At 37.7% G+C, this 12,766-nt stretch overlaps 1 protein-coding gene across 5 annotated transcripts in view; it reads left to right on the top strand.

Annotated features, from left to right (window-relative positions):
- Phf8 (PHD finger protein 8) overlaps positions 1-12,766 on the top strand; it is a 91,888-nt gene that overhangs the window by 22,692 nt on the left and 56,430 nt on the right. For all 5 annotated transcript variants that reach the window (XM_050128314.1, XM_050128315.1, XM_050128312.1 and 2 more), the window contains exons 6-8: positions 1,841-1,982; positions 3,760-3,946; positions 6,285-6,447. In XM_050128314.1, the coding sequence (XP_049984271.1) occupies positions 1,841-1,982; positions 3,760-3,946; positions 6,285-6,447 (492 nt within the window). The remainder of the gene's footprint in view (positions 1-1,840; positions 1,983-3,759; positions 3,947-6,284; positions 6,448-12,766) is intronic.

Raw genomic sequence — 12,766 nt, 5'->3', positions numbered from 1 at the left:
TGACTATTAATCTATATAATTCTCAATATCTATCTAACTTAAAGACTAAGACAATAAACGACTGTGAAACAAATGAGGGCAATGACCTCCAAATATAAACAATGTACAAATATACATTGCAGTATGGTAAATATATATCAATACACAAACAATATATAAGTATCTTAATCAGAGGTAGAAATGTACACTGCAATATGGTAAATATATACAATATATATATCAATACAATATATGTCAATACATAAAAAATATTTTAAACAGAGGCAGAAACATGCATGCATAGTCAATATAATTTAACTTTGTATCAATATACAAGAATCGATACCAATATATTTGTCTAAAAACAGTAACTCACAATTAACAAATCTATTATCCCATCATCCCTCCTTTTTTTTTTCAAAATGATCCCTGAGCTTATAAAATTCCTCCCCCAACCCTCAACCGTATACTAATTATAATCAACCCCTAAATGATGTCCCTAAACCCAAGGGCAAACTTTACTGGGAGAGGGGACTTCGTCCTCTAGAATTACTTCCACCTGTCATGGGGGTGACATTCTTTCTGGGGGATCCTGTGAAAGTAAAATGATGGTTAAATTTCAAGATCAATGTCTTTTAAAATTGCAAATAGTCTCTGAGTATTTTGTGCAGGTCTGGCCAAAATGTTGTATAAGATGTGCACCATTTCAGCTAACCAAGTTGGAACTGTCTTGTGCAGCTGGTACCCAAAGCAGGTCTTGTAGTAGCACTATCAGTATCATGACGTCATATCAATAAGGTGGAGTTGTTGTTATGGGGCCCCATCTTCTTCCTGGAAACTTCAAATGTCACTTCAGGAAAAACTCATTGTTCATTGTGAAAGACTTAAACATTAATCATATAGGCATATATAGACACACACACACATATATATTCAATGAAAGGCATGATAGATATATTCAATGAAAAGTATGATAGATATGAAAAAAAGCAAAGATGTTTTCTACACTCATATTTCTTTCTGTCCCATATCATGGTTCTTGACATGAGACAGAAACTCCAGAAACTCTGGGTTTTTCTCTTACCAACAGGCTTAGAATTGGAGAGGGACTGAGCCATAGTCCAACTTCAAAACCAGCTCGATATATTTATGAATAAATGCACATTAATACATATTTAAATATAAGAGTAGAATAATTTTACTTACGAGACCTGTTTGATTTTCTTGTTGATTCTTATTGGGTTGTAAATAGTTTCCATCTGTCAGTACTTAAACATCCAGGGTCCCTTGAATTTTTTGAAGATGGGTGTTTTCCTGCAGAGATAAGAAGAGAACCCTGCCCCCGTACTATATGTTTTTCTTACCACATGTATGAATATCATCATTGTGGATGAGCTGTCATTTCTCCAAGAGAAATTCTAGTCTCTTTTCCATCTTAATTTGTGTGTGTGCGCGTGCGTGTGAGCGCTCATAGCTAATGACAGTATTTGCTTTATTCTCTTCTATTAACAGACCAAACAAAATTAAATTGGCCCCCCTCCCATTTTTTTAACCTGGCAAATTTTAGGTATCATATTTTCTCTGACACATGTTATTACATACTATTTATTACTGGAGCTTAAGTTTGTGGGAAGAATGGAAGAGAAGAAATAAAGAAGCATATCCATAGCCGATAGACTATATGAGAGTCCCTAACAGGCCTCCACCCAGATCTTGAGAAGAAAGTGTGATAGATTCCTACTCTTTGCTCTGAACACATAAGTATCTGAAGACAGAATTCCTGAGTAAAAGGCTAGGTGCTGGTGAGGTAACAAGAACTTTCTGTCCCTGAGATTGCTTGGTACTCATTTCTTTATTTTAGGTTCTGACAAAGAGATTGATGTGATTGATGTGGCCCGTCAGGCTGACTGCAAGATGAAACTTGGTGATTTTGTGAAATATTATTACAGTGGAAAGAGGGAAAAAGTCCTCAATGTCATTAGTTTGGAATTCTCTGATACCAGGTAAGAGGGGAAAGGTAACAAAAACTTTTCTTTCTAACAAAAGCCTGATTGTCTAAAACTTGTAGATATACTTGAATTTATATTTTGGTTTGTTTCTTCCTTTGGTGTGGGAAGGTGGTATATACTTTGTAGGGTATTGATTCAACTTTATTAATACCTAAGCCAATTTGTTCTCCAGTTTTTCTTTTTTTTCCTTTTCCTTCCTCCCTTCCTCCCTTCCTTTCTTTCTTTCTTTCTTTCTTTCTTTCTTTCTTTCTTTCTTTCTTTCTTTCTCTCTTTCTTTTTGAGACAGGGTTTCTCTATATAGTCCTGGCTATCCTGGAACTCGCATCATAGAGCAGGGTGGCCTCGAACTCACAGAAATCTGCCTGCCTCTGCCTCCCGAGTCCTGGGATAAAAGGCATGTACGTACTACCACCACCTGACTCTCCTCCAATTTCTAACATTAACTAGATTGTACAGTATCTACTTAATTTGTCTCCTTCATTTTAAGGCATCTTTCTTTGAACTCTTTCTAGTATTTATATTTTTTACCTTGTTACTGTCCTAACTGAAGGATAAGCCCTCAGTTTCTGGAAGGAGATTCTAAAATCTAAAAATTAAATATAAGTAGTTTTTCTAAAGATAGGTTGCCTGTGTTTAAAAGTGAAAGGTTATAATCTTTAAAATATTCTGTCTATACTTATATACTCAGAACTGTGGTGAATACCAAGAAATTATGGCATACCTTTTTGTTATTAGAAAACTTACTGGTTATTGAGATAATTTTAAAAAGTTAGATTTGCAAGAAGATGCAAAAATAGTGTACAGTAAGGTCCTATGTACTTTTCAGTTTCCCGCAGTGGTAACATGATCATTATATTAAAACCCTTACTGTTGCTTTTAAGATTAAAGAATCTAAAGATATTTAAAAGCTATAGTTGCTTTATATATCACTTCGTCCAGAAAGCCTGTGAGATAGCTTTGAGATATGCAGAAAAGGGGAAAAAAACTGGAACACACAGAAAATAAAGCTGAGGGACTAGGTTGCATGTGGATATGTGCTATATACATGAATGCATAATTCTTTGTTTAAATAGTTTGTAGAGATGGACTGCAGAGTTTTCATTGACTTTCATGAAGGTCAAAACAAACAGGAGAGTATAATGTTCTAAAAGATTTGTGAATTTATATAGGATAAAAACAGCCAGATTTATGGAACTGAGCTCCAGGAGGTTTCTGTAGTATAAGGGCTTTTCATAAAGAAGATATCAAGGTAGGGACAATGCAACTATTATAAACTACGTGCTGAATAAGTAGACAAAAAGTGAAATGATAACTATGACAATTTAATAGTAGAAATGAGCACTTTCTACTGGGGAAGGATTTGGAGCTAGGACTTAGGAATCTGATGAAATAAGACTGAAATCAAGACTGGAGAGATGACTTAGCAGTTAAGAGCACTGGCTGCTCTTCCACAGGAACAGGTTCAATACCCAGCACCCATGTGGCAGCTCACAACCATCTATAACTCTGGTTCTAGGGGATCTGACACCTCACATAGACATACATGCAGGCAAAATACCAATGCACTTAAAATAAATGCAAATAAAAATAAAATTAAAAAAAGATTTTAAAAAACTACTGATCAAATTTATAGGAATAAGTGTTATATATACCTTTGGGTTCTGTAGAGAAAATGATTTCTTTTATTTGTCTTATCTGGCCAGGATATTTTATTCAGGCTTAAACTTTCAATTTTCAATCAGTTTACATGTCTTTTCACCTTCTTTACTAGGCTTTCAAACCTTGTGGAAACACCCAAGATTGTTCGCATGTTGTCATGGGTGGAGAACTTGTGGCCAGAGGAAAGTGTGTTTGAGAGACCCAATGTACAGAAGTACTGCTTCATGAGTGTGCGGGATAGCTATACAGATTTTCACATTGACTTTGGTGGCACCTCAGTCTGGTACCATGTGCTTAAGGTAGGAATGAATATGACTTCTGGAGGTAACCAGATGTACCTGCCTTTCATATTCTATTTAGGTAATACTTTAACATAATTAACTCTATCAAGGTTTGTTACTTGGTAGAGGGGCCTCTAATTTTGGTGCTTAAGCAAAAACGCTTTTGAAGGTAGGCATGGTGGCTTTTGCCTTGAATTCCAACACTTGGAGGGTTGAAGCAAGAAGGTTGCCATGAGTTAGAGGTCAGCCTGAGCTACATGATAAATTTCAGATCAGCTTGAGCTACTGTCTCAAAAAAACCTCAAACCAAAACGAAGAACAACAACAAAAAATACATGGTGATGGAGGTAGGCATGCCTAAGAAGGCGCTAGGTGAGCCAGGCAGTGGTGGTGCACACCTTTAATCCCAGCATTTGGGAGGCAGAGGCAGGCATATGTCTGTGATTCAGATGTGTGCCTAGTTGTCAGCCTGGTCTCCATAGGACAGCCAGCGCTGTTAGACAGAGAAACCCTGCCCCCCCAAAAAACAAAAAGAAGGCCCTAGACTGCACCTCAGCACTAAATACTTTTTTTTGAGGTGTGGGGATATAACTTAATGATGTAGTGCTTATTAAGCATGTGCAAGACCCTGGTTTCTTTGTTTTTCTAGCACTGCAGAACTAGTTTGAATTAAAATAGATTCCTTAAGATAGTCCCAACTGTTCCCTATTTAAATGAACTAATTTCTTTTATTTCTAATATTAGAAATTTCTAGTATTTCTATTCTACCAATATGTATGAAAATGTCTGTATTTTCTTTAGAAATTCTTGATAACATGTTTTCTCTCCCCCAAACTTTAATATCTGTACCAAAGAATTCATTTATATGTTTGTGAATTTTGACAATTATATAGCTACTTAATGGCCACAGATAAAACAGACATATTACAGTTCTTTTCAAAGTAATAATTCCTATGATTTTTTTAGTGGGTTGTTATGATTTTATAATTATGGTGGCTATAAAAGATTTTTGCAGTTAGGAAAACATTTCTTAAATAATTTTGACTATTTTCACCACTGTTTATCCCGTTTAATTATCTTATCAGAAGAACCAAGGAAGGAACAGAAAATTTGCTTCATGGTTGTTATGCAAAATGATCATACATCTTCAATTAGTTGTTTTTATTGGTTTATCATGAAGAATTGGAACATGTAAATGAAAATGCTGTTATTCAAGTACATGTTTTAATATTTTCATGGAAAAATACAAGGATAATGAGATGATTTCCTCTGTTCTTTATCCATATTCACAAATGCTTTCATTTTCTTTTTCCAAAGCAAATGAAATAAAGTGACTGTATACTTTTTCCTGAGACATTTGTGAGTAGTTTTAGACATAGTGTCTCTTTATCTCTAATAATTTATTATATAGTTCTTAAGAACAAAAGTATTTCTTAACTAATTACAGGATAGTTATCAAAATCAGGAAATTGATATAATACTATTATTAGCCAATCCGTAAAGACTGTCAATTTTCTCCAGTTGTATAGTACACATATCTATTTTTGTAACAAATATAATAGTTTTCTATGTTTAAATTGATAATATATTAGTTAAGCTACCAGAGTTATCCTTATGCCTAGGTATGTTTTTTTTTCCCCACCAAATTTTGTCTATCAGGTGATTATCCAAGCAAAACACAATTAGGAAATAAAATATTCTTCCAACAGATAATCATCTAATGAAAAATAACCTTTTAGAAGTCCTTGGGCAATTACTAAACTTTTAAAACTAATAACTTTGATTGCAGGTGTGAGAAGGAACACTGTGTAACTGGCATTTAAAGGCATATTCAATTTTTTTCTCATCAGTAATATGGCCTTAAATTCTAGGACTAGTAGTATTGATCTTACCTAGAAAGGCTATTTTTCATTTGGTATTATATCTGAAATAAGAGTAAGAGAAAAAAGAGTAAGCACTTTTCATTCCTACAGGTCATTCTTGAGTCCCTCTAGAGGAGAGGATGGGAGGATGGGAAAGGCAGAAAGAAGGGAGATAGTGGCACTGTACCAAATCATGCCCGTAATTTAATCTCATTATGTGAGATCTCTTTTTCTCATCATCTGAGAGGTTAAGAACTAGACCTCAGGAAAATTTATACTGTGGCCAGTTTTGATTTAAATACCTCCTTCAAGTTGTTTTCATAAGTTTGAAGAAAATTTCAGCAGTGGATAAAAATGATATAAAAATTGGGAAATGGGTCTGGAATACTGCTATAGTTGTGAAGGATGGGAGAGAGATTTGGCCCTTTGGAACATCTCTTATCCCAGAAGGACTTTGCTTGACATCTTTGTTATGGTATCTTTTTTTTTTTTAGGGTGAGAAGATCTTCTACCTGATCCGCCCCACAAATGCTAATCTGACTCTCTTTGAGTGTTGGAGCAGTTCCTCTAATCAGAACGAGATGTTCTTTGGTGACCAGGTGGAAAAGTGCTACAAGTGTTCTGTGAAGCAAGGACAAACACTTTTCATTCCTACAGGTCATTCTTGAGTCCCTCTAGAGGAGAGGATGGGAGGATGGGAAAGGCAGAAAGAAGGGAGATAGTGGCACTGTACCAAATCATGCCCGTAATTTAATCTCATTATGTGAGATCTCTTTTTCTCATCATCTGAGAGGTTAAGAACTAGACCTCAGGAAAATTTATACTGTGGCCAGTAGGTAGTGTGGTTGTCTGTGGAGGCTGCACATGACAGAGCAGGCAAGAGGAGGATGATTGACCTCTTTATACTGGATTGATGTAAATTGGGTATAGATAGATGGAGTCAGCCCTGTGACTCTAGGGATAATAACTTCAAGGCTGATGTTCTAGTCAACAACGTTGAATGACCCAGGATAGAAACATTCTTTCTTAATAGTTCATGCCTGGGTTTTACTTCTTGAATTCTTAGGTCTCACGTAGGTCTGAATTTGTATTTTGCTAGGCAGGTGTTATACTGAGTTATATCCTGAGCCAAGTATGTACATTATTTTTGAAGAAATAGCCCTGTTGTCTCAATTTTGGGAGAGTTGATATCTGGAATCTAATTGAGTCTTCTATGAACAAGGTATCTCTGTCCAATTTAAATGTTCCTTGATTTTTTTAATCAGGATTAACATTGAATTTTCTTGAAATGTAGAGTGAAAATATTTATTGAATGAGAGCATAGTGAAACACACCTGGAATCTTAGGTACTTGGGATACAGAGGCAGGAGGATTGTGTTTTCAAGGCCAGTCTGGGCAATTTAGTAAAACTCCATTTAAAAACAAAACAAAATAAATATTTTAAAGATTTTGTTACTGTTTTCTGAGATAAGATCTCACTCTAAAATTCAGGCTGGCCTTGAACTCACAGAAATTTACTTGCCTCTGCCTCCCAACTGCTGGGATTAAAGGCATGAGTTACCTTGTTCAGCTAATGATAAACGAACAAATGACTGGATTTCTCTTGTGAAATTACATGGACCTGAAAAGTTGGGGAGAGTTTTAATTTAGCATTTAATTTCTTTAACTTTATAAGGTTCTTTCTTTGCATTATCTAGCCCATGTTGCTTTTACCAGCAAAGCCATTTTGCCAGCCCCTATCCACTCCACAGAGAGGGTAAGGCCCTCCCTACTATATCTAGGCTGAAGAAGGTTTCTATCCAAAGAGAATAGGTTCCCTAAAAGCCAGTACATGCAGTAGGGATAAATCCTGGTGCCACTGCCAATGGCCCCACTGTCTGCCCCAGCCATACAACTGTCAGCCACATTCTATGGTACTATGCTGGTTCCTTTTCCTGTCTGGCTGGAGTTGGTGAGCTCCCATTAGCTCAGGTAAACTGTTTAGTGGGTGCTCCCATCATGGTCTTGACCTCTTTGCTCATATTCTCACTCCTCCCACTCTTCAGCTGGACTTTGGGAGCTCAGCTTAGTGCTCTGCTGTGGGTCTCTGCCTCTATTTCCATCAGTTGCTGGACAAAGGTTCTATGGTGACATTTAAGGTATTCATCAGTCTGACTACAGGGCAAGTCAAGATTGGGCCCTCTCTCCACCATTGCTTAGGATCTTGCTGCACTGCTGGTGCGGCCTGGGTGCCGAGAGGAGGTTTCTTTTCAGGTGGAAGAACAGCAACCTTTATTTTTCCCAGAACTAAAGCCTTTTATACCTCTACTGCTTCTGTGGAGACCCAGGGGCCAGAAAGAACACAAACATCCTTGTCAATTACAGACCACAAGGAAGTTCCGGTGTTGGTGTGTGGAGGCGGTGAGGGCAGCTGGATCACAACAAGGTCTTAGCTGGGGTCATTCTTGTGGATTCCTGGCCGTTTCTCTAGATCCAAGTTTCTTTCTAACCCCATAATGTCTCCCTCAATCAAGCTATCTTTTTCTTTGCTCTCACCTCTGTCCTTCCTCCATCTCGACTATCCCATTCCCTCAAGTTCTCACTGCTCCCCTTCTCCCCTCCTCTTGCCCTGCCCCCTCCCTTCTCCCTCCACCCCCTGCTCCCAATGTTCTCAGGAGATCTTGTCTATTTCACCTTCCCAAGGGGGAAACAGTTACTTTTTTTGTTTTTCTCCCAGGCTGTTGACAACAAATTTTTTACTATGGGCTTGCCTCTTTTGAGTATTATATGTGTGTGTGTGATTGTGTTCCATAAAATGTATTGTTGTCTTTTGTTTGTTCTTTTTTCACTCAGCATATTTTCAGAGTTCATGTCACAGCATTTGTTGTCAGTTTAATAGTTTTTGAGATGGGATCTCATTTAGCCCAGGCTGGTCCTGAACTTAGCTGTGTAGCTGAAGTTGGCCCTGAACTATTGATTCTTCTGCCTCTACCTTCTCTGAGTGGTGGGATTCCAAGTGTTTACCCCCTACCGTTTTCTCTTTAGACAGCTTTATGTGATCTTGGGATTTGCTCTGTAGTCCAGCCTCACCTCAAACTTGAAATATTTTGTCAGCTTCAAAAGTATGTGATTACAAGCATGTGACACCTTACTTTACCACTTTGATTTTTTTTATGACAAAACAGTCTCCCCCCCCCCCCCAACAGAGTCTCATGTACTCATATTTGCTGTGTAGCCATGGATAATCTTGAACTTGCCTCCATCTCCTTGAGTACTATGGTTATAGGCTTGTACTACCATGCCTAATTTTTGCATTTATGTAGTGCTAGAAATCAAATACAAGGCTTTGCTCATGCTAAGCAAGACCTCTACCAGCTACAACTGGAACTACAACTCCAGTCCCTGCAAAATAGTATTATATTATATGAATATGCTATATATTTCCCTTTTCTTTTTTTATTGATTTTATTGAGCTACACATTTTTTTTTGCTCCCCTCCCCTTCTCTCCCCTTCCTTTCAACCCTCTCCCAAAGTCCCCATGCTCCTAATTTACTCAGGAGATCATGTCTTTTTCTACTTCCCATGTAGATTAGATCTATGTATGTCTCTTATGGTCCTCATTGTTATCTAACTTCTCTGGGATTGTGATTTGTAGGCTGGTTTTCTTTGCTTTATGTTTAAAAACCACCTAAGAGTGAGTATATATAATGATTATCTTTCTGGATCTGGGTTACCTCACTCAACATGATGTTTTTAGCTCCATCCATTTGCCCGCAAATTTTAAGATGTCATTATTTTTTTCTGCTGTGTAGCACTCCATTGTATAAATGTACCACATTTTCCTTATCCATTCTTTGGTAAAGGGGCATTTAGGTTGTTTGCAGGTTCTGGCTATGACAGGCAATGAACATAATTGAGGACAAGTCCTTGTGGTACGATTGATAATCCTTCAAATATATACCCAAAAGTGGTATTACTGGGTCCTGAGGAAGGTTGTTTTCTAATTTTCTGAGAAATCACCATACTGATATCCAAAGAGGCTATACCAGCTTGTAGTCCCACCAGCAATGCAGAAGTGTTCCCTTTACCCCACATCCTCTCCAGCATAAGTTGTCATCAGTATTTTTGATCTTGGCCTTTCTTACAGGTGTAAAATGGAATCTCAGAGTTGTTTTGATTTGCATTTGTCTGATGACTAAGGATGTTGAACATTTCCTTAAGTGTCTTTTAGCCATTTTAGATTCCTCTGTTGAGAGTCCGTCTGTCCTTCCTTCCTTCCTTCCTTCCTTCCTTCCTTCCTTCCTTCCTTCCTTCCTTCCTTCCTTCCTTCCTTCCTTCCCACAGGGTGTCTCTGTATAACAACCCTGGCTGTCCTGGAACTCATTGTGTAGACCAGGCTGGCCTTGATCTCACAGAGATCTGCCTGCCTCTGCCTCCCGAATTCTGGGATTAAAGGCATGTGCTACCACTGCCCAGCTTACTTTTGTATGTGTGAAACACCTTAGAGTTTTTAACAGAATCATATTAGGAACCTTACTAGTGGCTACACTACTGAAGAAAATCTGTCTTTATCAACCATTAGCATATAAATTTTCAAAGGGAAGGATGACCCCATGAACACTTCATCCTTCTGTGACTGCATGTTAGAGACCCCAATCTCGTACACAAGTAATCACAGCTGCTGTGAGTTTGAATGGGGAAAAAAGTGAACAGCCTTGTCATGCCTTGATAAACTATTCCATACTGCTCATCTGCTTCCTCCAACCACATTTTGTTTGTTTTTATTTACATTTGCATTGTTTCTATTTTCTTTTTTATCTTGGTACTGGGGATTGAATGCAAAGCCTTGAGAATGCTATGTAAGTACTCTACCACTGAGCTATTTCTACAGCCACTATTCATTTTTTTATCCTACTTATTTTATTATTTTTTTGAGACAGGATCCCATTAAGTTGCTCAGGTTGGTACTGAGCTAACTGCATAGTCTAGTCAGGCCTCAGCTTCCTGAGCAGCTGGGGTTATTGTTACATGAGGAGCGGGACTCCTTGTTTATCCCAGCCACCCAGCTAGCTTACACACGAAATAACCACACAGAAACTGTATTAATTAAAACACTGCTTGGCCATTAGTTCTCACTAATTGGCTAACTCTTACACATTAGTTTAACCCATCTCCATTAATGGCAGTGGCTTACCGGAGATTCTAACCAGCGTCGGTTTGATGTGGAGGATCCATGGCTTCTCTGTCTCCGTGTCTTCCATGGCCCTTCCTCCTCCAAGCATTCAATTCTGTTTTCTCTGTCTACCTAAGTTCCACCCTATCAACTAGGCCAAGGCAGTTTTCTTTATTCATTAACCAATGATAGCAAGGCACAAACAGAAGGAACTCCTACACCAGATTATAATTATGTGTCAGACATCCTAGCGTGGAATAAATTTGGCTATTATGAACAATGCTACTATGAGTATTTGTGTACACTGTTATTGTGCCAATATAGTGAATTGAATATTCCCAATGGAAAATCTGGAATCCAACCAGCCAGTGGTGATGCATGCCTTTAATCCCAACACTTGGGAGTCCAAAAGTATATAATAGTCTGAAACCCCCAAATCATGTTTTATGAGTTTATTTTCTGATTGCAGTGTATGTACACAGTTCGCTGTGTATGCACAAGTGTATGTTGGTGTGTATGCACATGGGAATCCAGAATTTGACATCAGCTGTCTTCTACAGTTGTCCTTCACCTTATTTTTTTTTAATTATAGTGTTTTTGTATGAGTCTTTTTCCTACATGTAAGTATGTGTGTCAAATGCTTGCCTTGTCCGCCTGGAGCCCTGAATTAAGCAATTGAATCCCTTGGAACTGGAGTTACAGACAGTCGTGAGCTACTATGTGGGTGCTATGGATTGAAGCCAGGTTCTCTGGAAAAGTCGCCAATCTTCTTAATCCCCAAGCCATTTATCTCTACCCCATCACCTTATTTTTATTTACTTATTTTGATTTTCTTGAGACAGGGTTTTTCTGTAGCTTTGGAGCCAGTACTGGAACCAGTTCTATAGACCAGGCTGGCCTTGAACTCACAGAGATCCACCTGGCTCTGACTACCAAATGCTGGGATTAAAGGCGTGCGCCACCACTGCCCAGCCCATTACCTTATTTTTGAGACATAATTTCTCACTAAACTAGACTAGCTGTAACAAGTCTGACAAGTCCTTCTTTCTCCAAGTTCCCCAGTGCTGGAGTTACAGTCATACTGCCATGCTTAGATTTTTACATGGATGCTTGGCATCTGAATTTAGGTCCTTGTTCTTGCATGATAAGTACTTTACTGACTGAGACTTTTTGAGAGTCAAAGCAACTCTGCAAATAGAAAATTTCACATCTGACTAATGTGATAGGGTCATGCTCAAAGACATAAGTGCATTAAAGTATGTAAAATTTCCTTCAGGCTGTTTGTTTAAAGTACATTAGAATCATAAATAATTTGTTTAGACTTGGGTCTCATTCCCAGAATAACTCTTTTTATCCTCAAGATATCTATGTATTTGCAAATATTCTTTTACTGTACCTATATCAGATATGTTTTCAAAAATTTCTTCAGTTTGTTTTTTTGACATTATTTTTAATACATTAGAAACTGATTTATTGACAATTCCATACACACACATATATGTATATATATATATATATATACTTCATTCATGCCCCCATTATCTTCTGTTATCCTCTTCCTCTGCTGAATTCCTTTTTTCAAACAAGTATTCCTCCTAGTTTCACATCTGTGTATGTGCTCCTGCATTTAATGAGGGTTGCTTAAATGAGGGTTGTTTACATGAGCATGGAAGATTATTTTACCAGTGACTGTGTCTCCCTCTCTCTCTCAGCAGCCATTAACTACCTAGAGCTCCTCTTTCTGAAGAGTTGAGTCTTTTGACATTCTTTGATAGTGTCTTATAAAACATGAAAGTTATGAATTCTATCCAGTTCATCTGTTT

The sequence above is a fragment of the Alexandromys fortis genome, unplaced genomic scaffold (genome assembly GCF_014885135.2).
Source record: "Alexandromys fortis isolate MF-2015 unplaced genomic scaffold, M_Fortis_MF-2015_v1.1 scaffold_295, whole genome shotgun sequence".
Lineage (NCBI taxonomy): Eukaryota > Metazoa > Chordata > Mammalia > Rodentia > Cricetidae > Alexandromys > Alexandromys fortis.
This window is presented reverse-complemented; position numbering and strand designations above follow the sequence as displayed.